This window comes from Vicugna pacos, chromosome 20, assembly GCF_048564905.1.
Source record: "Vicugna pacos chromosome 20, VicPac4, whole genome shotgun sequence".
Taxonomy (NCBI): domain Eukaryota; kingdom Metazoa; phylum Chordata; class Mammalia; order Artiodactyla; family Camelidae; genus Vicugna; species Vicugna pacos.
In genome coordinates, this window is record NC_133006.1 from 43,768,326 (window position 1) to 43,794,933 (window position 26,608).

The 26,608-nt window shown below is 52.1% G+C and overlaps 1 protein-coding gene across 3 annotated transcripts in view; it reads left to right on the forward strand.

The window, feature by feature from the left end:
* EXOC2 (exocyst complex component 2) overlaps positions 1 to 26,608 on the forward strand; it is a 119,286-nt gene that overhangs the window by 77,444 nt on the left and 15,234 nt on the right. For 2 of the 3 annotated variants that reach the window (XM_072945794.1, XM_072945795.1), the window contains 4 exons: positions 96 to 157; positions 1,492 to 1,558; positions 5,186 to 5,302; positions 13,650 to 13,791. In XM_072945794.1, coding sequence (XP_072801895.1) covers positions 96 to 157; positions 1,492 to 1,558; positions 5,186 to 5,302; positions 13,650 to 13,791 — 388 coding nt within the window. The remainder of the gene's footprint in view (positions 1 to 95; positions 158 to 1,491; positions 1,559 to 5,185; positions 5,303 to 13,649; positions 13,792 to 26,608) is intronic. The other variant, XM_072945796.1, reaches the window with a different exon arrangement.

Below are 26,608 nucleotides of genomic sequence, written 5' to 3' on the forward strand. Positions count from 1 at the left end.
TGTATTTCTGGTTGTTTGTACAGAATTGTCTTTAGTGTCCACATAGATGAGTGTCTGAGAGCTCATACCACTGAAACATCCTGCCTTTGACTTAGATTTTCATACACTGTCTGGAGCAGCTGAGCACCAAGCCCGACGCCGACGTGGACACCGCACAGTGAGTATGGCTGACGGCCGCGCTGGCGCTCTTCGTCCTCTGATCTTGTCTCGGCTCTGCTAGAGACGCATCGAGCAGACTGAGCACACAGCTTGCGAATCACCCAGAGGAGCAGGTTTTGTAAATAAAAACGTGGGAAATTAAACACATGTCTCCTGTCAGCCCTTCGGCGGCTCTGGCATCTGGGCGGCACCAGTGCTTGTTAAGGACTGACTGTGCCGGGGGCTTGCGTCCAGCTCCAGCCTGACACCCACAGACCTGGGTGACGGTGTTTCTACCAAGCTGTTCTCTGAGGGTTTCGGAAAATCTAGTGTTTCTGAGTGATGTTTGGCACGTGTGACTTCTGTGTACCTGAGGCTTATGCTCCGACACAGATGACACGGAAGTAAACCCCTCTGAGACCTGGGTGGGCAGCTGGGGCTTCTCTGTGTCTGCTTCCACGTTCACCTGCTCTTTGCCCCTCAGTATATGAGACCCTTGTCTGCCTGAGATGCTCTTCTGGTTTTAATTTGACTTCACATGTTTAACACATGAATTTATCAGAAATCTGTACTGTTGATCTGCTCCCCGATGTTTTTAAATTAAATAAGTCTTTCCCTCTTGTTTTGTTATAATTTCCGTTTCGCTCATTGAATTCTAATATATAGTGAAGGTATTTCTGAACTCTGCCGTCTGTTCATTCACATGTTTCCTATCAGTTTGTGTTGTTTTAGTTACATTAGTTTAATTACTATTAGTTCATTTTTCAGTGTTTTTCACATTGGATGTCCTTTTATTGTTTCTCTATTTTAAAATATCATTTGACATTTTCGCCTATTTAGTCTTCCGTGTGAATTCTGTAATCAGTTGTTTAGGCTTGAAGAGGGCAAATCCTGCTGCATTGTTGATTACGATTCAGCCAGATCTGCAGATGAGTCAGTGGCTCAGTATTTCCTGCCCTGCAGTTTTGTGTGTCTGGTCACTTGTGGGTTATTAACTAATTTCCCAGCTCACCCGTACATCATCTGCTATAGTCCTGAGCTTGAAAAAGCTCCTCTGGATTCTGATGGGCAAAAGCATTTAAATTGGGAAAGTCTACACCTAGAAATTAAATTATTGGCATTGGGAAGACTTGGGGGCACATCTCACATGGCCCATGTTAATAGTCCATGGTGTCTACTTTGAGCTGTCAGTTGTCACTGTTAAAAAAACAAAGTTACATGATTTTTGACAAAAAGATTTTGAAGTCAGACTCGTCGTGTTTTATGCGGTGTCGCTGCTGGGCGACGTTGCGCACACACTCTCAGTCTCGGTGCTTTACCTGCGACTGCTCTCTCACGTGCTTCTTTACTCAGTCTTTCCACAGACGTTTCTTCTCCTGATTTGTTTGGAAGTATCCATGAAGATTTCACTTTGACTTCTGTAAGTGAGCTCATAAATAATAAAGATGGTAAATGGAAAGTAAAACATGTCATTTTAAAACTATGTAATGACTGTTTCATAACTTGGTCTGAATTACTCTGTGGCCGCATTACTGCTGTAGCTCTATGCTTTTGAAGCCGTTTTATTTTGTGAAAATTTTAGTAAACGTATAATTTTGTATGGCTGCCACACTTTAAAACCTTTCAGCTTAAGTTGCGCCTTGTGTGGCTTCACCCCGTCTCTGCGTCCCGCGGTTTCTGCGTGTGATGCGGCCCTGTGGAGCCCTGGTGTGCGGACACTAGAGAGGAGGGAAGACAGGCACGCTGCCCACATTTTTCCTCTTTGAGCAGAGAAGCTCTGCTTTTCTCTGTTGGCTTGTAAGCTCCCTGGTAGCATTTTATCTGAACAATGTTCCATGGCAGAACCAAAACCAAAGCACCTGTTCTGTAAACACACGTACTTTTTAAACATACGCACGTATTTAGGGGTGATTCACACTTCCACTTTCTCACATGTGCAAAGTCAGCTGTTGACTGAGCCCCAGCTGTCTTAAAAAAGAAACAACCCTCTGGTTTGTCGTCGGTGTGAAGGGGGTGTGTGCGCGTGTGCGTGTGTTTGCGTGCGTGTGAGTGTGCGCGTGTGTGTACGTGCGCGCGCGCGTTTCAGGAAAGAAAACACGTGATCTGGATCTCCTGCTGTGTATCCTTCCCACAGTTACTGTAAGTATGACTTCCTACATGAGGGATTTGTTATATTAAGAGAAGTATGGTTTAATCAAACTAATTTATTAAAAAAACTACTCTGGGTTTAATTCCTTGGACGACTCGTTGGACAGTAGTCCTGTTTGTGGAGAGAACTCAGAAGAAAACAGGTTCTAAAGAAAGGCTGAAACTCAGTCTGGGGCCAGACGTGCTGAATGGGTGCTGTTCGGCGGGGAGTCGGTGGCTGACCCCTGGGAGAGAAGCCTAGAAGCAGACTTGTGACTCAGCGGTGCTGCGTGGGAAAAGGCCGGGAGTGGACGGGAGTCCAGGGGAAAACAGTTGAGGGAGAAGAGGGCCACACGTGTGAGCACGACATCGGGTGCCAGCACTTGGGGCTCATGTTGGCGTGCTGCTACTTAGGGGTGACACTGGGGTGTTGGCACTTAGGGACGATATTGAGATTCTAGGACTTAGAGATAATATCGGGGTGCCAGCACTTTGGATAATATTGGGGCAGTGGTACTTAGGGAAGGCCAGAAGCAGAAAGCTCGAGGCTCCCAGGCCAGGAAGACTCGGAGAGAGGAGCTCCAGATGGAGCACTTGGCTCCTGACGCAGGTGGGGAAATGCATTTAAACCAGTGCAGGCTCAGAGGGAAGGGCCCATGGACCTGGCCGTCCTCAGAGAGTGGGACAGCCAAGGGGCACCTGCCTGCACTGGGTCGCAGTGGTTCCTGCACTGTGAACGGGAACTGAGGAGAGAGCCTCTTGGCTGAGGGCGGCCTTGCTGCCTCTGAAGCCCTGAAGCTGTTTCTCAGCCTCTGGGACCTGCCTGGTTTCCTCACAAGGAGCTTCCCAGGGCTGGGGCACTGCCATGTGCTGACGCCAGGACCGTGGAGACGTTTCCTGGCCAGTGTGCTTGTGGGGGGTCGGTTCTCAGAGCACAGACCCCCCCAGAACCACAGCTCAGCTCTCCTGCTGATGGGCACCCAAACCCCGAAGTTCCACAGTTGCTCTTCTCTCTCCTTTCCATTCTCCTGAAGTTGTTCCAGACTTGGTATCAAGTTCAGTCCCTGTGTTTTCCCCGGTGGATTCTCCTTAGCCTCGGCCCAGATGACTGAAGCAGGGTCGTGCTCTGCTATCCCGTGGAGACAGTTCTGGGAAGAAGACTGGCGAGGGTTCTGGTTTGGTTTCCGGCCTGCTGCTGGCTAGCTGGTAGACCTCGGGCAGGCCCCTGGGGGCGCCGTGCCTGCGTCACAGGGACTGGAGAAGCTGGAGTAGGACGTGAGGCCAGCGTCCTCGATGCGGGTGCCCCTTGGGTGGGTTGAGTTGTTGTTCTCAAACGCGCTTGCTCGTGTAAGTTGTTCATCATTTTTTGATGAGTCATCTGAGTTTAAGAATTTTATTTGTGTGTTCAGTTTTTCTTCCCACTTTTATTCTGGTTGGTTCTGTTGCAGAGAAAAATACGCTTACTAAGAGTAAAATTTCAAATTACTTGACACAGTTTTTCCATTTTGGGGAAGAACCATTTAGATTACAAGAGTACCCATCGCCCAGAGTTAATGAGCACGGCTGGCTTGGGTGGGCGGCTGTGGGAGGCCAGGACTTGGAGGGCGGGTCCTGAAGGAAAGTCATTAGGGGTGATCGTGGAGCTGAGAGGCCTTTGGGATTTGTGCGACACAGCCAGCGTGGTGTCGTGGCGACTTCAGTTCAGGCCCTTCACACATGGTGGTGTCACCCGGCATGGGCAGGAGTTGGCACCTCCTGGTCCGTCTCACGCGGTTTGAGCACAATGTGGAGGAGTTTACCTTGTTTAAGCGTCTGTTTCCCATCCATAGAGTCGTTCCAGTGTTGATAACCTTTCATTGCTTTGAAAACACCTTAATAATTTCTGGGCCTTTTAATTATGTTTGTTGATGACCACAAAATGCAGTGAATAGGCCACACTCTGCCAGAAATGAATTAAAAATGAAGTTTTAAATAAAGACATGGAGAGTTTTACACGTTGTGAAGGAACCAGGTGGAATTCTAGGGGTGATGGGGGTTTGGTGAGCGTAGCCTGTGGTCTGTGCACCTGCCGGGTTACTGACATTAGCCTGAGTTACCTGGATGAGCACAAAACAGCAGGCAGAGTGTGGGTGTGACCTTCTCCTGGAAAGAAGTTTTGCCTTAGTTTTTAGTCATGGGGTCTCAATCAAGGCCCTAAATTAGTCACAGTTGTTCCAGAGAAGCCCTCACCTGAGGGAGCAGGGCCAGTGCCATTCCTGGAACTTCGTGTTCCTGGAGCAGTTCTGAGCTGTAAGAGGATGCTTTATTCATCAGCTTTTGGGGTCTGGTAATTTTGGTACGAAGTTTCCTTAAGCAGCTGGAAGCCTGGGGTGTGTAGACTGGTCCCTTCGTGACCGCCTGTGGGGGATTCGCTGGCCTCTGCCCCTCACTCCCCGTAAGAGGAGACTGTTTCGCAGAGGAACCTCTGTGAAGGCCCCGTTTTTTGAAGGAGCCCGTCTGGATAGCATTGTAGCTTTCTTGTAAGTTATGAAGAATGTAGAAATCAGTCTCTTGAGAGTTTGTACATTTTTTAAATTACTTTGGAATGTCAATTTTTATAGCTTCTTTGTTGTTGTTGCGAAGAGCAGCAGATAAAGTTAACAGTACGGTCGGCCCCTGTCCTAAGAGTAGTGCTGGCCTCCGCTCCGTTCACTGTGTGCCCGGACAGCCGTCACACGCCACAGGGACGTCGTTGGCTCGTGTGCTGCGTCCTAACGAGCAGTCAGTACAATGAAAGACCATGTTGTGTTTCTCTCTATTGGAAAAACGAAGCGTTGAGTGTGGATGTGAACACTGAGAGATTATAACTGATCAGTCTTACCTGTCTGTCCCCCACTGTGCTTCTATAAATGTAGTTTTCTGAGCGTTTGATTGGTTTTAGGAGCAGCGACTTTTGATCGTCCTCAGTAACTGCTGTTACCTGGAGCGTCACACCTTCCGAAACATCGCAGAACATTTTGAAAAGCACAACTTCCAGGGAATAGAAAAAATAACACAGGTAAGTGATCGAGTTAAACGGACATGTGGCTACGTCCCCGCCTAGCTTCCAGCCACGTTCCCAGCTCCCTCCCTCCACGCCCCCTGCACCCCCTCTCTGAGTCGCTCGCTTCCTCTGGAGCCCCTGTGCTCCCCACCTGAGCTCTTCAGAGCCGAGGAGGCGGGAAGGAGAGAAAGGCAGCAAACCCGCGTATTCAGGAGTCACCTCTGACTCCTTCCAGCCAGGGCAGACCCTTCGCCCGCGGAGCTCCCGCTCCCTCCCTCCCGTCCCGCGGCCCAGCACATGCAGAGGCGCTGGGCGCGCGCGCACACACGTACACACGTGTGCGCACACAGTCGTGTGCATGTACACACGTGTGCACACGGATACACGTGCACACAGACTGGCGTCCCGTGCTGCAGGTGTGCTGGGTCTCTCTGAAAGGTGCACAAGGGCTGGACAGAAGCAGGTCCTGTGTAAATCAGTGGAGGAGGGTTTTTTTAGATGTTACACTTTGTTGTTTATATTTTTCAAGTAAGCAGAAAAGAAAAAAAATGAAGTAATCTTGTTATTATTAAAGGTTGGTTGGTTCCTGGGCAAAGGTTTATCAGATTTCTAAGTAAAACTAAGCTAGAACCACTTTTTTAATGTCAGTACAGTTTTCTCAGAGCAAAGAATAAGAAAGATAGTGATCTTGTTAATCTTAGAATCAGAAAGCACTCTTGATGGATTGCACATGTTTCGTGGTGATGATTCTAGTTCATGAACTAGACTGGGATTTTTTTTTCAAAGACTGAAAATGTCAGAGTGGGTGGCTGTTTTTTGTTTTCCTGCCTTTTCGTAAAGATTAATCATCCTGATGAGAAATGCTGTGACTTCAGGCTGTAGGGCCAAATGTTGAGTGTATTTCCAGAAATTTTTGTGTGAAGAATTGCAAGGTGGTCTCTTGCAGTGAGAAGTTAGTGTTTGTAGAATGTGGGCACTTCGCTTTCATGCAGTAACAATAATGGCACTAATCTTTTATCACTTTGGGAGCAGATTAAATGATTAGGAATTGCATATTACATACAACAAGCAGTCAGTTTGGGTTTCTAGGTTTTTACTGAGTTGTAAGTGGGAGCTCTTCGTGGAATTCAGTTTGCGTCGTGAAGAAGCAGGCTGAAAGTGACGTGGAAGCGGGCTTTGCTGTCCGTTCCAGGCTCCTCCAGGCCGTGTGAGGTCACTGGGACGGGAGGGGCCGGGGCGGGCTGTTTCCAGGACGTAGAATTTGGAATTGAGTATTTTGAAGTCATCCCGCTGTGTATTAAAGGAATAGACAATAAACTAGATTTTGATGACGGTGTTTGTGCTGATACTGTTTTTTATGAGTGAATCCATCAATTTCTTGGTGACAGTCAAGTGAAGTTTATTTCTTGCATTGAGGTGGAGAGGCTGTCAGCCGCCACTGCTTTTCATAGTTCCTTTTCCAAAGGGCGGATGACATGACACTGGGGGCCGAGGTCCCTTGAGTCTCAGGGCACGAGGCCCCCGCACGCCGCCTACCCCCGCTCTCGCCGCCCCTGCCCTCGGAGGGGAGGGCTCCCTGAGCTTCTCCGTAGCGTCGTCTGCTGCTCGGACCCCGAAGTTCTCTTGGGCCTCCTTCCAGCCGTGGTCGGGGCATTGCCAAGGGCTCTCCAGGCACCGTTCCTTCTGCTTCCTGGTTGGTACTTCTGCCCAGAGAGACACGGACATGGCAGCCTTGTTTATTCCTTTTAGCTTGTTCTTTGTCTTCAACAGTAGAATTAATTTTAACACAGGAGCAGTACCCAGATACTCCTGCTTGTTAGGAGCTTATTGAAACTTAATGATCGCTCGTTGTTTAAAGCTAGAATGATTTTATATAGACAGTTTTATTTGCTGCAAATAACTCTGTGAAGTAATTAAGGAAACTGTTATTAACTCCATTTTTTTTTAAACAGAAATGTACTCAGAGAGGTTGACCTGTAAGTAGCAGGACTCAAAATTAAGTTTTCTTGCCCTAAATCCAGAACAATTTTTGGCCCAGGACCAGATCTTAAAGAACAAAATTGTTTCTGTGAAAATTTACCGAAGAAAAGGACGTGAGGCTGGTTGATGAACACGTGTCATGTTGGACTTCTGTGAAACAATGTGAAGTGGTGAACGTGACGTTTACTGGACCAGCTCCCGGGCCTGCTCTGCGGCAGGCCCCCGTGAGCCCCGACTGGGGCCGCTGGCAGCCCACGTGCCCTGGGGGTCTTCCATGCCGTGGCCGGCTCAAGTCTCAGAAGTGTTTTCTCCAGTCATGCGTTTATTTCCTAATTATAAAAGTAAGACCCAGTCATTACTTTTAGGAAAAAAAATACTGAAAATTAAAAAAAATCTGAAGTTGTCCTCAGTAGCGAAGACCGCACGGCGGTCTCACGCCTGTGTGTGTGCCAGCTGGCACTGTGGCTCTGCCGTGTCCCCGTGTCTGCCCGTGCCCCGGAGGAGGTGATGCGTCTCTGAATCCAGCCTGCAGGGAGCGCTGGTCTGCTGTGAGCACTTTTCCAGGAGTTTTATGGCTTTATAATCTTTGTTAGTGTGGATGCACTTTTTTTTTTCCCACTTTTTTCCTCCTGGCAGCCCTCAGCTTGCTTTGGTGGTTCTTGGTCGCGTTTCTCGCTTCCTCACGGTGGACTCCAGAGGCGCCTGGCGAGCTCTGTCAGGTCTCCTGTCGGGAGCTGGTCCCGTCACAGCTGGCCATCGTTGCTGACGAGCAGGTTTAACTCGATGGATGAAAATACTCTTTGATGGTATATTAATTTGCATACCTTTCCCTGCTGGGCAAGGAAACGCGTTTCCTTCTGTGCACGTCTGTTCTAGAGGAGTTCCTTCTAAAGGTGCTGAGAGGGTTAAGGAAACACAGCGTTCTGCATTTTAAGTATGCAAACCAGACTTGCCGCAAGTCATTAGTTCTTTGAGCCCTTTGAGAAGGGAAAACCAGAGCTCTGTGGTTAATAAACTTCAGCTCATAATTTTATCCCTGTGAGCTGTCCCTGCATAGTTCCAGGGACTTTTTCTGCATATGCAAAATGCTATTTCAGCCTGTCCCGGTCTTTTAAAAGCAGTTACCTAATTTAGGGTTTGGATAATCGAAGATTTTTGACTGACTGAAGCATGTAGTCATTAAACGAACAAGTCTGGCATTAAATTCTTGATTGAGGTTTTGTGTGAAGCCTCCAGTCTCTTTCAGATATTCCAATGTGGAGGTGGGACAAGGAGTGTTTTTTCAGTCTGTCCAGGGAGGGTCCTTGCAGCGATCGGGTCTGAACAGTCTGAGTCGCTCCTGAACTGCAGGTACCAAACTTTGCACGTCCTCTGTTCAGACCGCTGGCGTAGCGTGGGGTCAGCCCCCGCTGTGACTGGCTCAGTGTTGGCGCACTGCTCCCCTTGAAGGTGAGCTCTTTCCAGGTATTCCCACGTGAAACGCGTTTTCCCTCCGAAGGAGCGGCTCTCGTGCCGCCCCTTCCCTGGGGTCACCTCTGCGCTTTGCAGTTCCTGAGTCCTGCGCTGTGGATCGTTACCTGTGTTTGAGCTTTAAATGTGGTGTGTGTTTTCCTCTGAACCCCCGTTCTCCTCGGTACTGCTTTTGAGGTTTACCCGTGTTGCTCCGTGCAGGTTATGCCAATTTGTAAAGTGAGTTAGACTGTCCCCTTTCTTCTTATTCTGAAAGAGTTTGTGTAAGAGTTGGAATTACTTGTTCTTTGGATATTAGAAGAATTCTCTGGTGAAACTTTCTAGGCCTGTATTTTCTTTGTGAGATAATTTTTAATGGCTGATTCGTTCTCTTTAAAGACTAAAGAACCATTCAGATTTAGTTCTCTCTTAAAAAAAGATTTAGTTTCTTCTTGTTAGATGTCGTCATCCGTATTTTTCTTGAACTTTGTCACTTTTGCCTAGATTTTCAAATTTATTAGCATAAAATTATTTTATGATAGTTTCATGTTATTTCAATCTCGATGGCATCTGTGGTCATGACCGCTTTTAATACTTAGTGTTGCTCAATGTTTTCAGTCTTTTTCTTCGATCAGCCTCGCCGGAATCCTGCCAGGAGCCGCTCTGGCTGCCTTGAGCTCTGTGCGTCCTTGCCCATCTCCTGATGCAGTGAGTGGGTGCTGAGCGCGATGGTTTGTTCACATGGCTTGTCGATGCCAAGCCTCTCCTTTTTAATATGAACATTTAAGGCCCTGAATTTTCCTCTCTGGCTGTGTCCCACGTACTTGCACGTGGTGTTTTAGTTGTTCGAGGCGTACTTTCCAGTTTTAATCGTGTGTTTTTCCTTGACACACCAGCGTGCAGACGTGTGATTTTAAATTTCCAAATTGAGGGAGCAGTTAGTTTCAATATTAGGAGTTAGTTTTTTCTTTGTTGGAGATCTCTAAGCTAAGGATTCTGATGTCAGAGAATATCATGGTTTCATCTCTGTTGAAACTTGCTTTGCAAGTGACATGTGGTGAGTTTTCTGAAATGCTGCTTTGCATGAAAAGCTTTTGCCTCGATTGTGACCAGGGTCCACGCGCCCCGGGCCAGGCCTGTGCGCCCGCTCTGTCTGCCCGTCTGCTCCGTCTGTCCGCCTGCCCGTCTGCGTGCTTTTCTGGCTGTCACGGGGAGGCGATCACAGGCCTCCCTTGGCCGCGTCTCGGGTGCTTTCTTTGTCTCCAGCCCTGTGGTCCCCGTGATGTCTCTCCTGGTGGACTTTTTTTTTTGCCTTTTCCCCCGACTGAGAGCTTTACCCGGTCCTGGGAAACTCTCAGCCATCAGCCCTCCCTGTGTGCCCCTTTCTCTCCTTCAGGAGCCCGTGTTGGGCCTGCGTTAGGCCTTCTGCTCCCCGAGTCTGTTACCTTCTCCTGCCCAGTTCCCGCGGCCGATTCTCTGTGGTGGCCGGGACTGTCTTCCGCTCCCCTCCCCCTGCTGCATCTGCGGTGTCTGAGCTCGCGGAGACCTGTGTCTGCTGCGTGTTACTGGAGCTGCTCTTCCCTCCCAGAACCTCCCTGTGATGCTGTTACTAAGTCGGAGAAGGCAGCTACCAAGCTCCGGAGCCGTGTCATTCCAGGCGGCGGGGCGGGGGCGGAGCCCCCAACTGGGTCTGTGTGGGTGGCAGGTCTAGTGAACAGGGTGGGAGGTTGGGGCTAGGGTCCCACGGACGGGTCCTCATTAGCCCTCCCGGGGCCGACTGACAGCACATCCCGCTTCCTGCACAAGGATTCAGGGTTTCTTTCTGTATTTGGTGTCTGTTTTGTCCACATTTGACAAGTGTTGGTTCAGGAGCATAAAGGACTGTCAGTTTGCTGTCTGTCCAGCCATCCGTTGTGAGGAATAAAACTCTTTTAGTTCGACTGAACCTGGGAATCCAGGCTCACTTGCACAGGTGTTCTGATTATAGTTTGGTGAGTTCATGTCCACAGAGACGGCTCCGTTAAATGTACTCTTTCTGTCATTTTTGAAAAAAATAACGGGGCTTTTTTCTGTTATTTTTTTCTTTCTCAGAGACTTATTTCTCAAACAGCATTCTTACCAGAAAGTTTTGGAAATAGTAAAGTAGGAAATTTAAATTGGAAACGTTAAAATAAGTCAGAATAATGATTTTACTTTTCTTCAACTACTTTGCGTGAGCTGAGACCCCATGTAGAAACCGGGAGGTGGGGCACTCGCCAGCGGGCGTCTTGTTCCAGGACGTGCGCGCGTGGCCGCCTGCCGTGACGCAGGTGGCAGTGATGTTGGAGCACTTGGCTCGCGCTTTGCCTCCAAGGAGGACATGGTGGTCTCATGAGTGTCCGTGCGCCTGCCCGGCCCCGGCTGCTCCGGGCCAGGTGCACCGTAGCAGCGGCTTGCTGGTTCTGCCAGCACGTCTGTGTCTGAAGGCACAGTTATTGAATTAGCACGTTTTCCCCCACGGTTCACTGGAGACAGGCAGCGGGCACCCCTCTCACCACTGTTCGATTTCTGTCAGCACAGGTTAGTTTTGCCTATTCTTGAACTTCAAGGAAAGTGGAACCCAATTTTGTTGCCTTTGTGTCTGGCTGCTTTTGCTCTGACCTAATAATTTTTGAGATTCATCCAAATTGTGTGTCTGTCAGTAACTTACGTCTTTTCTCGCTGAATTCGGGCAGCAGAGTTGGCGGGGTTACCCTTGGCAGTGGGCGTCGGGCTGCTCCCCGTCTTGGTGGTTATGAATGTGGGTGCAGGGGACGTGGCCACTGCTCTCGGTGGGCTTTGTACTCCTGTGTGTGTTCCTGGGCGCAGGATTGCCGGTCATGGAACAGGTTGACAGAAACCAAGCCGTTTTCCCAAATGGGCGTCTCATTTAGCGCAGCCAGCAGCGCAGCCGTGTCCTGGCGCCCCACCTGCTCACTGACACACCACGTTCCTTCTTACTCGAGCCCACCTCATAGCTCTGCTGGCTTCCCCGGATAAGCGTGATGTTAAGCGTCTTCCTTGCACGTATGGGTGTGCGTGTTCAGGCGCCTCCTCCCCGAGGCGCCCTTCAGAGTGCGTGCTCGCTGACTGCTGGCTGCTTGCCTTCCTGTTAGTGACGCCGGGAGCCGTGTGGCTGCAGGGACATGGACGCCCCGTTCTCTCAGTCCGTGGCTCGCTGCTTGCTTCCCAGTGGTGACTCTGGGTAGGAAGTTTAAACTGTGGTGGGATCCGGTTTATCGCCTTTTGTGAATGTTTGGTGTCCCCAGTGCCCTGCAGAATCTCTGCCTGCCCCAGTGTCCCGGGTCTCCTTCTCCCGGAGGCTCTGTGGCTTGAGCTGCTGTCTTTAGGTTGACGCCTGTCTCCGTGGCCTCTGACGTGGTGTGAACTACTATGGTTCTGTTATGCTGGGTTTACCGCGTGTGCTGAACAGAAGCTGTCCTCCTCCTCTGGTCCTTCATCTGGCTGCGCTGCGTGGCCGAGGCCCCTGGTGCAGTCTTGGGAGCAGGCGTCGGGGACCCTTGTCCGGCCCTGGTTTTCCGTCTGCTGAGACAACCCCGCTTCTTCGCTTGTTCATAGACCCGGTTGGCCAGTAGCTTGCTGGGTCTCTCGTGTCTCGGTTCACAAGGGCTCCTGGTCTGGAATTTGCTCTTCTCACAGTGTGCTTGCCAGTTTTGACATCGGGGTTTTTCTGGCTTCATTAAACAAAATAGGAAGTGTTCTCAGGCTGTGCTCTGTGAAAAAGCCTGTGTGTGATGTGATTTCCTCCGCTGGTGCTCGGTGGGAGGCGCCAGCGAGGCCATCTGGCCCTGGGGTCTCCGGCGTGTGGAGGCGTTTTAAGCGATGGACTCGGGAGTCCCGTGCACGGAGGGCTGCTTGTCTTTCCAGAAAGCTGATTTTTTAGGAGTTTGTCCGTTTCCTCTGTGTTGTCAGACTTACTGACACAAGCTGTAACGACCCTCCAGAACCCTGCTTTGGGCGTCGATGACTTTAAAGACGTGCCTGGTTTCTGCCCTTGCCTTCGTTCTCCTTCCACTTTGTCTGAGTTGAGTTTTCTCTTCTTCTCGCCGGGCGTTAACGCGAAGCCTCTCTTCTCTGCACCCTCCTCCTCCCCGGCAGGTGCAGGCGTGCGGCGCGGCCGCGCTCTGCGCGCCGCGCCTCCGGTCAACAGGCTTCCTCACTGGGGACGCCTCTTCTCTTCGAAGAGTCGCTCCTGTGCCCCCGTTCCCAGTCGCTCATCATCTGTCCGGCTTCTGTCTCTAAACACTCCAGGAGTAGGGTGGAGGGGCCGGGTCCCCGCCCCTGTTCCCTCCTCAGTCTGGGGCTCGCTGGGCTCGGCCAGTGGCGTGGAGTCCTGGGTCTTGGCCTCTGGGGGACGTTCCTGTCGAGGCGTCAGGTCCCAGCACTGCAGCTGCGAAGCCTGGTGTGGATGGTAAATTATCTCTCTGGTCCAGAAGCTTAAATAGTTTCCTCCTTCTCTTTATTGTTTAGAAATTAGGAACCTCGGTGGCCTTTGCCTGGGTGTGTGCGGTCCAGCCCTGCACTCAGAAGGCGCTTTCAGGCCACAGACTTGAAATCCAGCTATGTTTTCCTCCGGTTCAGTTCCTACCTCGTCTCTAATTGCTTACCTGCCTCCACCTGAACTTTCCTTGCCTTTCCTCTGGTGTCTTTGCTCCTGGCGCGCTGCTGGCGGACATGCTGCGCTTCCTGCGATGGCCTCCGGGGGCTGTTCCCAGCCCGTGAGACGGCTGTGCTTGACTGGCTTCTGTTACCGAAAGTGAGATAAAACTCGTGCCTTTGTGTAGGAAAAGTGACAAGTGCTTTTAAAATGTACTGAGGTTTCTACGTAACGTTGTTTTGCTTCTCCTTCGCCTGCTGGTCGGTGGCTCGTGATTGTTCGTGTTTCTGATTGTAGGTCAGCATGGCCTCGCTGAAAGAGTTGGACCAGCGACTCTTTGAGAGCTACATCGAGCTGAAGGCAGACCCCATCGTCGGCTCCCTGGAGCCAGGCATTTACGCCGGCTACTTCGACTGGAAGGACTGCCTGCCGCCCACAGGTATGGCCCGGCGCCGACGCAGCCCGGGTGCCGGCGCGGCTTCGCTTCACCCATCATTCTGGAGGTGCCCCTCCTTTTGCTCCCATTTTTCTCATACTTACTGAGGGATTAGTTTGATTTTAACTTTTTATCAGCATAAACCCATTTTTTGACAGTTTGGGATTTAGCAGACTTTCGGCTTAAAGATATTCTTCAGTCCCAGAGAACAAGCACTTACACCTCACGGCGTTCAACCCTCTCAGTGACTGACCCTTGCTTCTGGGACACTCCTTTCCTGCCCAGAGGGGTAGACTGCGAGTGACAGTCCCAAAATGCACTTAGGACACAGGTCACGGCCACATGAGACCGACTGCTGATGCTGAGGGGTGAGGGGCTCGAGGAGACGTCCGGGCTGAGGCCGCTGTGCAGACTCAGCAGAGGGCGGTGGACGAGGAAGGTGACTGCCGCCCCGGGCTTGTCGCTGACGTCAGCAGAAGTCACGCGCACCACTTGACCATTTGCATTTTAGGGGTAACTGTTGCTTGCTGAGTGCAGTGAGAGTTTTGGTTGATCGAGTAGCTGTTCTGTGTGAAGCAGTGTGGAGTGCACGGAGTCAGGCCGCTGCTGGTGCTTGTGTGCGGCTGCAGGCTGACGCAGAAACGGCCCTGTCCGCGCGGGGTGTCGGTTCTCTGGGTTTTGTGAGTCTGGGTTCCCGTGAGCTGTCGCCGGGTTGAGTTAACCTTCACGCTCTTACCTCGTCACCTGCATCACTCACTGTCCGTTTTGTTGTGGGGTGTGTTTAGTAAGTGTGCTCTTCAGACGCCGCTGGTTTCTATTCCCTGTTCAACGTTGGGGGCAGCAATGCTGTGATGCCCGGGTTTTAAGCTGAAAACCAGAACCATCAACTTGATAATACGCATGTGGCTGCAGCTGTTTAACTCCTGGGATTGCCGTCCTGGTGGGCATGTGAGGGCGAATGCCCCTGGCCAGAACCGTTACTTGGCACACAGGCTTTCCCGGTTCCAAACCAGATTACAGTTCACATCCCAGATGTATTCTTTTACAGTTTAAGTCTGATCCTGTCAGTAACTTGTGGTATCGTCTCGTTAACTTAAACAGAAATCTGCAAAGCGGCCAGTGTGCCCCTGCGGGCCCCTCACCCCTGCAGCCTCTCCGGCACACGGAGGGGTTTGTGGCCCAGCCTTCCCGCACCCTCCCAGGGGCCCGTTCCGACCACCTTGCCTTTGCGTAAACAGTAATTCTCCCCGGCCTTGCGAGGCCCACCCCCACACCCTTTTCTCCTCAGGCCTCCACTGAGTGTCAGGACGCCAGCCGGGGGGGGGACTTGGCCAGTGGGGAGCAGGCCTGGTGTTCCGGGGCTAACCTGTGAGCCCTTCGCACATTCTCTGTGTGAGACGGTTACTCACAAGGAGGGTGCTGTGCGGTGGTTTCGGCACCAGCCGCTACGTTGGTTGAGCTCCTTCAAGCCAAACCCTGACGGCGTGTTTAGTGGCCAGCTTCCAGGGAGACTGAAGAGACGCCCCCTCTGTGTGAGCAGCAAGTGTGACTCCACATGAACAAACGTGACTTTCAGCCATAAATGACTGTCCTCAAGGTCATCTGCCAGTGGCCTCTGGGGCTTCTGATCTACAGTCTCTTGAAACGCTTGGGCCCAGAGGCTTGGAGTCTCTGTGTTCGGTGTGTTGCATCCCCAGCAGGGCTTCCTGCAGAGAGCAGGTGACTGCTCGAGGAGGTTGGGGGTGGCAGTATCCATATCAGTTCAGGTGGGAGATGCCCCCGCAGAAGTTTATCGCAACTTTTCAGATTCACAGAGACTCTTGTCTCCTGGACTCTGTGTCTGCATTGTCTGGACTCCTGCGAGGTGCCCGGTGCCTGGTCAGTGGGTGTTTGTTCAGTGGCTGGGACCCTGCTGCTCCCATGGGGCTGCTCTGCTCGGGGCCCATCCAGGAGGAGTGCCTTCCCGTGAAGGTCCCACACTGGGAGGGCCGTTTTCAGGTTCTCTGAGCCCCATCGCACCTTTTCGGCTCCTGTAACTCCCCTGTGTGCGGACGGAAGAGGTCTATTCTTGTATGTGTTTTAGTTCCCTGTTTTGGGAGAACTTTCAAACAAAGATGTGAGAAAACTCCTTTCTCATTCCCAGACTTTGGGTCGTTTAAGTTTTTTGTAGAACAGTGACTGAAAGGTTCAGAATTACAAGGCGCAGATTGCGGAATTGTTTTTGAGTAAAATCTCCCTATTTTCTGCCTAAGGGAACAAGTCACAAAACTCAGCTGTCGTCTGTGCGGGGCTCCCGGCTCTGCGGACCCGCCTGGTTTCTGCTTCCCCTTGAGGGGCCCCCTCCTGCCCTGGGGCCGGAGCTGGAGGGGGCAGCCCCAACCCTGTCCCCTCCGGTGAATTACCTCACCACACTCTGGTGCAAACGGTTTACCAGTCCTGAACTCGCAAATAAAGGAGCCGTTACACGGCAGGCTCTGCACACACGCGTGCGCGGGCACGTCCTAAGTACTAACTCCCTGCAGACGCTTCAGTCACTTGTGTGCCCATCACGTCTGTGTCTGGCATAGAATCAGCACCTCGTGCTTGCTCCCGTCTTCTGAACCCCGCATTCTTGAAGGACCCAGTGGTTGGCACCTGTCAGGGGTTGGCGGGGGGGCCCTGGGGCAGCAGCTCTGGTCACTCTGCTGTTGTCGCAGGCCCCGCCCTCTTCTCTTTGCAGCCCGGCCCCTCAGACGGGCGTCTGGGTTGTTCCCAGGCTTTGTGTGGCCCCCGTCCTCCCTGCCTGCCCTGAGACCCCCAGTGTCCACGTCCGGCGCCAGTGGGGGCCCGTGGACTGCTCCCTTTCTCGCTCTGTGTCTCGAGCAGCCCGTGGCTGGGCCCTCTGCCTGAGAGGTCTGATCCTCCCGTGGCACCTCCGGTCCCAGGCTGGCCGGTGGCCCTCCCGTCCTCTGTGGGTTCGCCCTCCCCGCTGCCCTGTGCTGCTGGCCCCGAGCTGTGTGCCTCAAGGCCGCTGGTCTTTCTGCCAGTCCTTCCTCAGGTGGAGTGAGTTCTGCACTCAGTGAGCTCCCGGTCTTCCTGCTGCTGCACTCACAGGCTCTCCTCCCTCGTCCTGTCAGTCACGTCGGCCCTCGTGCTGTGCCTCCAGGGTGAACGCAGGCCCCCTGCTCTGGCCCCGGCCCCAGTCCTTTGGGGACGCCCTGCGTGGCCTGGCCCCAGCCCCTGCCTGCTGGGAGAGCCCGTCTTCCTGAAGTACGACTTGGACCTGCCGCTCCCCTGCTGAAGCCCCTCCTCCCTCGGGCGGAAGCCTGCACCTGACAGGGCTGCCCGCGCTGGCCGTGTCCTGTGTGTGTTCCGCGCTGGCGGGGGGCGAGGCCGTTCCGTTTACAGCCTAGTGAACGTGCGGGTCGCGCCTCAGTTTATCTTCCGAGAGTTCGGCCTGTGGTCTTGTGGTGATTTTTCTCAGTTTCTCTTCGAAGAGGAAAGTCGGTCATACGACGTTCTTGTTCACGTTTTAGCAAACAGGACACAGCAGATGCTCGCATTTGTTGAACTGAACTGAAACGAGCGTGGTAGCGCTTGCGTTCTGTGGAAGCTCCGTGCAGCTGCGCTTGAATTAAAATGGGAGTGGCAGGGACAGCAGACACGTGTGCAGGCCTGCGGCGTCACCGTCCACAGAGTAACGTGCTCTTCAGGGCAGCGCAGGTGAACTCTGCTGAACCCCTGTGCGGAGTCCCAGGATGGCAGCGCCGGGTCCTGGGGGCTGGGGTCCCACTGCCCGCGGCCAGGTGCCCGCCTCGAGTGCCCCAGCGTCCCTCCTCTGACGTCATGTGGTGAGGGGTACTGGGTGGGGTAGCGGCCACTTGGCAGCTTCTCATTCACAGCAGACTCTGCTGCCATGAGGCCCGTTGCTTGGGATGAGCCCCTCCTGAGCAGGCGGCACCACGGCCAGCGGTGCGCCTGCTGCTCCTCTGGTCCCACAGCCTCGTGGAGGCTGTCGGGGTCGGTCTCGCTTCCATCAGCTGCGTTTTGCTCCGTTCTTTGTGTAGTCTGACTGCATGATCCTAACGGAACCTCAGTCTCAAACAGTCATACAGTGATTTTTAGTTTGCTCAAAGTTGACTGAAGTCGAGACCTTGTGCAAGGTGAACCGTCAAAATAGTTTGACTTTAATCTTCCAGAATAATTTCAATTAACAGCTTAAGTATGATCTTTAGAATTTTCATCTCTGAAACTGAATTTTGCAAATCATGTAAGTAACTGATTATTTGCTGCTGTAATTAGCAGTGAATTTAGTTTCTGATACTGTATGTAGTCATTTAAAAAACTCCAGTTGATTAATTTCACGATTCAAGAAGAGATATTCGTTGAAGCCATCGCTGGGCTGTGCTTTTCTAACCTGACAGTTGGATATTTACACTGTTGTCACCTCTGCATGTGTGTGTGTGTGTCAGGAAGGTTATTCTGGTTAGTTCTGAGTCAGTTAACTGCCTGTGCAGTTGTTCTGTTAGCCACCGTTACTAAGAGCTCTGAGTACTTGCGTTTGATCTTCTTTAGCTGAATTGAAAATATTTTTAGTCTCCATGTACAAATACACATGGAAGTCCACATCCTTAAGACATATTAAATTTTTGCATAAATACTGGTTTTAACTATTTTTTCTGTCTAAAAACAGATTTGCTTGTATTCCTTAAAGATACTTAATATGTGAATTTAAAATTAACTTTCTATAGGCGAAGTACCTTGCTGATTTGTAACTCAAAGTGCTTCTGTATTTTCTGTAGTCATCGCGGTTCCAGGGAAGGGAGGACGTGTGTCCCTGACGCGGCAGCAGGACGGGCAATGCTCACGGGCGCCGCGTGTGGTCCAGGGCGAGCGACACCACAGCGGTGCCCGTGCTGTCCGGCCCCGCCGCGTGGCGCTCAGCTTCGGCCACAGGCAGGGGTCGCAGATTCCCACGACTCAGAGGAAGGAGGCATGAGACAGGCCAGCGCAGGGCGCCTGGCTGGCCGAGTGGCTCTCCTCAAGGTGGCTGCCTCCCGGGGTCTGTCCTTCAGGTGCTTTCCTTATCTGGCCTCCGGAAGAGCCGTCGCACAGTTGCGTCTGTCTCACACCTTGTGACTTGAAATGATTCGAGCTCAGACCACGTTAGCATTTCTAGAGAATAGGAGAAATATTACGGGACTTCAGATAAGGGAAGTGGTATCTTTTATCTGATTTTCAGAGCTTGACTTTGCCCTTTGAGAAAGTGGATGAAATGTTTGTGGGTCCTTGAAAATAGTAAGTCTTGCACCCAGGCACATGCTGCCACATACACGTATGTTCCTACGTGTCCGTAGGAATGGGGTGGCAAGTCCTGCACCCAGGCATACACGCTGCCACACGCACACGCATGTTCCCACATGTCCGTAGGAATGGGGTGGTGTCTGTCGAGTCTGTGCCATGTGCAGGTGGGGGCTCATCCCCGCCTCACAGGCGAGGCAGCCGAGCAGGAAGAGGGGAGGGACTCGTCGCGGTCACACAGCCAGGATGTGGGGGCTGGGCTCGGAGTGCAGATCCAGGCAGCCCGACCTAAAAGCACCAGGCCGGGATGTTACATGGAGCTAATGCCTCCGTGGAAATCTGTAGGAAGCCACAAGGAAGGCCAGAGCCCTCAGAGAGGAATGGGCTCAGACCCTGAAAGTCACCGGTGGACTGAAACACGAGACACCAGAAGACATTAAAACTCATCAGTACCTGAAGAATGCAAATAAAAAAAGCTGTCATTTTTTAAAACGCTCCAGATTGGCACATGTTTGAAAGCTTGATGACACACACCTGCTTTTTGGCAAAGGTACGGAGAAGTGGCTGTCACGTCCCCCTTCCTGGAGCATAAGTCGGCACGCTGTGCACGTGGACTCAGTGGGCACGCAGCGCGGGCATGTAATTTATGTAGAAGTTCTAGCAAAATAGGTACCGTGATGTCTACTGAAATACTTTTATAGGAGCAAAAACTAAAAAGCAGCCTAAACACGCATTGGTTATTGGGTCAAACCAGTGTGTCCGCCACACCCCTGCACCCCTTGTCGTGCGTGAGACGGACACACAGGTTATTGTCCACACATCAGTGTCATCACAACATGTGCCCTGGGCTGTGTGCAGATGTGTCTTGACAAGGGGTGGGAAGCAGGGCTCCAGAAAGCTCAGTCTGCACCTTAACTTTTGTGTGGTTTGAATATTTGCAAGGAGCATACATTTTTATTTTTAAAAAGAAATTTATACATGGCCATGGAGTCCATGCAGGCATGAAAACGTGGCCTGTGGCGCTGAGTTTCTTCACAGAAACGCACTCCGCTCGATAGTCCCGTGGCCCAGGTGGGTCTAGACCTCGGCCGCCACCTCTCGGCTTTCCTGACACACTTCGGAGTCGTTGCTGGAGTCGGTGTGGCCAGAGGGCCTTCACGTCAGGCTGCAGGGAGTCTCTAGTCACTGCAAGAGGGTTTTTTTAAACAATGTTTAGCATTTTTCTAACCATTTGACGATGGAGGAATAAAAACTACTTTAGCCAAATTTACGAAGAAAAGCCTAGTGAAGTCAGCCTTATTACCCCTCCTGGCACTCAGGTCGTTCAGCGCCTTCAAGTGAGTGGGACCGTGCTGGCTCTACTGACAGACGTGAGTGTGCTCCGTTCACTAGGGCTGCCCCAGCATCAGAAATTCAGATGAGAGGAGCCCTGCATTCTGAGATGGTGGGAAAGCTTGTATCAGGCAGACTCTCCCGCAGGTAAAACTGTAAACTGCACAGAATGCAGAAAACCACTGCCTGAAGCCTGGAGAGTCAGAGCAAACCAACTGCAGAGAAGGGGGCCTCATCCTTTGAGGGACAGACGGGCCCACAGCCGGACAGGGTCATAGCAGGTGCAGACACGCATCCAGCGGAGAAATGGTGAACTTTTGACTTTGTGGTTTTTAATGTTATTAAATGATAATCAGTTGTTTGATGTGAGAAAAATCTTTATGATTTATTAAATTGAATTCACAGTCAAAAACCTTTCTTTGTAGAAAACTCCAAGTCCAGATGGTTCTACTAGTAAATTCTACGAGGCATTTAAGGGGGAAAAAATGATGCCAGTTTTACCAGAAAATATAGGAGAAGGAGACACGTCCAGTTGCATGTTGTGAAGCCTGCGTGAGCCCAGAGCAGAGCCTGGCCGGGGGAAGAGCGTCCCCCACGAGCACTGGGGAGGGAGGAAAAGCTTGATTTTTTCAGGAAATCAAAGTGGTGTCACTGTGCAGTGCTGTGACCACAGAAGGTTTATCTCAGGCTCACAGAGAAACTAGTCACTGTATCGACAACTTAAAAATGACAAACAGTGCAATCATCTCAGCAGGTGCAGTGAAGGCAGCTGACGAAATCCAGATCTGTTCACGGTAGAGCTTCTCAGCCAACTTGAGAAGTAGAAGGAGACCCCCTAAGCTGACGGAGGATGTACAGAACCTGAGGCTGGTGTCCGTCCTGTGAGGGTGAACCGTGGGGGCCAGGCGCCTGCTCTCACCCGCTGTCCAGCGTCGCCCTGCCGTAACGCCAGAAAAAGGGAGGTCAGGAGAGAGCAGACTGAGTGAAAGCATTTGCGTTCCAAGATAAAATTGTCGCATACGTAGAAAATCCTGAGGAATCACAGTTAACAAGTGAATTATTAAGATCTCAGGATATAGAATTAATATGCAGAGATCAAAAGTGTTTTTAAAATACAACTATATACAGCAAAAAAATCGAAAATAAACTTTTTAAAGTTCCGTAAATGATAGCATCAAAACATGCAAAATTAGGAATAAACTGAGTGGAAGGCGTTTAAGACGTCTTCACTCTACCTGGAAGTCACCGCAGAACGGAGTCAAAGGAGGCCAACCGAAGCAGGGAGGTTCGCGCTCTGGGTTTTCCCGTTGGACGTTGCAGTGTCGTCGAGAAGTCCCTTCTCCCACACTGGTCCGTAGGTTCAGTACATTCCCAGTCGGATCCCCAGCAGGCGTCTTTGAAGAAATTTTAAGCAATTGTAAAACTTGTTTGGGAAGATGAAGGACTTCAAGTGGCTGAAGCAACCTGGGTGAGCGGGAGCGTTGAGGTCCCCCAGTGCTCGGTGTGAAGACTTGGAAAGCTGCTGGAGTGAGAGGTGTGGCCTTAGCACAGGCACACGGAGACCCAGGAGGCCGAGCGCAAAGTGTGGAGACCCCGCGGCCGCGACCGCGACCCCTCCCTGGGGACAGGACGCCTCCGCACGCAAGTGCTGGGGCGGGCCTTTCCTGAGGGAGTGTGCGCTGGTGGCGGTGCCCCCGAAGGTACGCAGCACTGCTGTCCTTGGGGACGCAGGAAGGCCCCACGGAATGCTGAGAGAAGACCTTCCTCAGCGTATTCCCTTGGTCAGTTGATTGATTAATGAGAAATATCTTGGCAAAAGTTACTCAAGCCAGAGGCGACGGAAAAATACACATCAAGTAAAATGCCAGTTTACAGCTTAGTTTCTAGACTAATAGATGCTTTACGGAGAATGTCAGATTGAGTTGTCTTTTTTAATCCAATTAATGTTAAAGAAGAGAACTTAGTTAAATAACAACAGTTCCCAGAAGTAGCGAGTAAACTGCCCATTCACAGGTCGTCGGAGCTCGTGGGACAGGCCTCACCCAGGGGCCTCTGAGCACCGATCACCTTCCCAGGGTTGTCCGGAGGACGGGGTCCTCCCAAGGACGTCGCTTTAAGGCCCTGTCCTCGTCTCTGCGTGTGGAGCGCAGGTGGGAACAGCCGGTGACACGGTCTTCCCAGCTGTCCGTGCCCTGGCCGTGGGGATGGTTGGTCAGAACAGTTGCCGGCTGGAGAGAGTCCGAGTCGGTGGTCTTCCCCGGGACTGAGCTCAGAAGATAGTTCTACCAGTTCCTTGGACTTCCTCCTTTCATTTAGAAGTGTTGTCAGGGAGGGTTTAATGAACTCGGGTTTGATCTGTTTATCTGGGAAAAGCAGTTTCACATTTTCCAGAGAAGGACAACCCCAGTCGGTCGTCACTTTTTAAATCACACGTTCGCTGTTAAACCTCACTTTTTTCCTGGACATTTTCTCCTTTTTCATAAGCAGTGTAATGCATTAGTGTCATTGCTGTAAAACCATTTGTACAGCGTTTTGGACATTTGGTTACAATTTCTTTGCCTGCCAAGCATTTCTCAATAAAGCTACGTTTTGGCTCTGATGGTCTTCAGGGTGGAATTCACTGACCTTGAGATGACCTGCGTGTTTTCTTCATTGCATGTCTTATCTGTTGAAGTATTTACTTTATTGTGTGTTAAACTGTTAGCTGTTTGGCAGCAGGGTAAACTAATGTGCTCTGTGCAAAAGAGATTTTTTAAACTTATTTTGGACGTTTTTAGACTTATCAAAATAGAACAGCAAAGCGAAGCTCGTGGCCCAGGGTCTGGCTCCAACAGCCGCGAGCGCACACCGCCCTCTGCTCCCACCTCCCCGGGAGTCATTGCCTTAAAATAAATCCCAGGCGAATGATCATCTCGTCCACCCACAGATCAGATAAGGACCGATTTCTTGAAAAACGTAACCTCAATACCATTATCAGAGTTGGAAAAGATGAATAATTCCTTATTTTGTCAGCTATCCAGTCAGTGTTCAGAATCCCTTTTGGACGGCTTGTTCAGATCAGGGCTCTGCGGGGCCTGCGCTTTGCTTTGGCTTTTGCTGTGTCTCGAGGGTGCTTCTTTCCTTCCCTGGGCTCCTGTCTCGGGCTGGTCTACTGACTGAGTCGGGTGGTGCTGCAGATGTTCTCGCTTCCAGGGCTCCCTGCTGCCTCCTCGTGGTGTCAGTCACCGCCCTGCGCTGTCCTGTGCTTCCTGGGAACCCGTGGCTGGTGAGGGCCTGTAGCAGCTTTAGGTCTGACTTTGCTTCACTGTCTGCCACCAGAAGGTCCAGCGCGTTTGGTTGTCTCCCTGTTTGTAATGTTAAGACGGATGCTTGCTCCAGCCTTGAACATTTCGGCCTAAACTCTTCATCTACTGGTTTTAGCACTGTTGGTAGTTGTTGCCATGATCCGTTATTTCCTGAGGGATTACAAACCCACGGTCGTCGGTCGTTAGCTGAAACAAAATTAAAACTCAAGAATTCTGCAGGCTGGCTGCTCTGAAGTGCAGTTCACGTGGAAAAGGCGGGTAGTGCTTGATCTTTCTCTCCGTTTAGTTTCCAGAGCGAGCAGGTTCCCTCATGTTTTCTAAATGTGATCGACAAGGTGCTTTTTATGTTTTAATTGTCTTTATTAACCCGGGGCTTGAGCATGTTTAACGCGTTTCAGTTCGTTGTCGTGGCTGCTGTGATTTAGTTATCAAGCTGTTCCCTCCCTGGCTGGGGACCCTGTCCACCCGGCCCCCGAGGCCCCCTGCTCGCTGGTGGTCCGGGCGTCACACCCACCGTGTGCTCTTGCCCCAGGCATGGAGCCGGCCGTCGGGCAGGAGTGAAGAGGTGAGACAGGCGGGAGCGTCTCATCTACTCCCTGCTCACCGTTCCCCGTCCTCCCTCGCGCTCCAGCTCCCCTGCAACACTCACACTCTCCTTGGGTCTCGTCCGAAGTCCACTGTGTGATCGGACAGCAGTCCCGGGACCTGGTGGTGGCTCGGGCTCCAGGAGCACCGGCGGCCTGTTCCCTGACGTCCTGGGTCCTGCCAGGCGGGCGGTGACAGGCTGCGTCCCGTCCGAGCGTCCCTCTGGCCTCTTGCGTGTCTGCTCTGTCATGACGAGCCTGAGGCCCCGCGACCCCGAGGCCCTGTGGGAGGGTCCTGACCGTTCTCCTCACCCGATTCTGTCCAGTTACGACCTGAGTCGTCTACTGAAATTCGCTTGCGCACTACGCGACCGAGCCTCACGGAAAATGGGATGGGGGTCGCATAGGTGTTCCTTCGTTTTCGTCCCTTCTTCATCTCAGCGCTTTATTATTTCGTGTGACCTTGGCTGCCTTTGGGGGTGACGGTCTCCCTGGATTTATAGGTACCTGTCCTCAGACTGTTCTGGGTGGGAGGTTATAAAGGGCTGTGGGGGGTCTGCCTCTGGGGCCTCCGCCCTTGGCTCACCCGCTGAGTCAGCACGGAAGCACGTGAACCCACCCGTTCTGGGAGAGGACGCGCTCCTGTCGAATTTGGAGAGGAAAACTAAGCCGCAGAGTGGGTTTTGTGTGATTCGTGCCCCCCGACCCGTCACAGACCTGGGTCAGAAGCGCCGTCTGTCTCCAGGCACCGGGAGAGCTCCAGAGGCGCCGCGTGCGCTGAGTGAGCATCTTCTCCCAGTGACACACGGCAGAGGCCGACCCGCTCAGTGATGAGCTGTTTTGTGGCTGTTTAACCCCTGCATCGCAGTGGGAAACCTGCGTGTGTTTTTAGAACCACGGCGTCCGGAGTGTTTCCTGGGAGTCCACAGCAGGCCTGGAGGGGCTCGGAGGCCGCAGCTGAGGACACTGGGCCGGGGCCGCTGGGGCCCGTTCGGCCGACGGAACAGAGCCTTTCCTCTCTGTCTCAGTTCATCAGCAAGTTGACGCGGGTGGGAAACCCTCCCTGGTGTGAACAGACCAGCAGTGGCGCCCTGAGCCCGTAGGTTCTCAGTGACGGGAGCAGTACATCAGTAAGGCAGCTGCCTGGAGGCGCCGACTCGACGCCGTGAACGCAGCCTTCACGCTGCGCAGGAGGCCGGCTCCGGCGGTGTCTCCTTTCAGACCGCTTTCTGCTAGTGTCTCATACTGATAATTAGACGCTTGAGTGGCGCCCCATGTAGATGCGTAGACATGACCCGTTTGAAAACCCACTTTCGTTTGTGCACAGGCTGTCACTTCTGACTGCAGTGCTGTGACAGCCTGTGATTAGGGTAACGGGGACCGAGGGTCTGCGTGGAACGAGTCCCTGAGCGAGTTTGTGTGATGATACATTTTACGGAACCACAGAGATGCCTTCAGCGACTTGGGGTGTGATGGAAGTGAAAGGAATTAATACTCCTGTATGCACGGTTGGGTTGTGCCAATGAAAGGAGAAATCGGTGTATGTTCTTGGGCGTTTGTCTTCTTTGTGCTATGCCTCTTCTATTCCAAGGAGAACAGGTATATAAATCCTTTCGTTTAAAATGAGAGCACGTGCTGCTTTGGACATGTGGGCCTGTATCCAGCAAGACTGCACATAAACTAATGCTGACAATGAAGTGTTTTTGTGGAACACCCAGTCCTGCCTTCTCTTCCAGTTGGAAAACCAGCACAGCCGCCGGAGATAAACAGGGACATCACCTGTTTATGCATAGGAGACGCGGACGCTGGTGTCCGCCGCGGCTCCGCCTGAAGGCCCACAATCTGGAAACAGCTAGGTGTCCGCCAGCACAGCATAGGTGCCTACACCCCACGCGCTTGTCCTGTGAAGTCCTGGTCGTGGAGGGGAGGCCTCCTGCACGACAGCGGGGCCGGGTGTGGGGCATGCGAGCCTAGGCCGGGAGGTGACCCCCAGGGACGGTCCTTGACGGGAGGGGAGCGGGGGACAGAGGCCCGTGTCTCGACCTGGACGCCAGTCGCACGTGTGTGCGGCACACACACGAGGTCTCTGTACCTCCCTGCGTGTACAGTCCATGCGGCCAGTTGCCACCTCTTCCTGGCCCACGCTTTCCTGCACACGTGGCGCTTTTCCAGCTCTGGAAGCCACTCAGTCCAGGTCTCCAGCAAAACGCCCTCAGACTCAGACCGCTAAGCCACCGACTTCAGAGCAGAAACTCTTTCTGTTCTGTTAAATGTAAAACGTAGGGCAGTTGGTTGTTTGGACCACGTTAAGTTCATCAG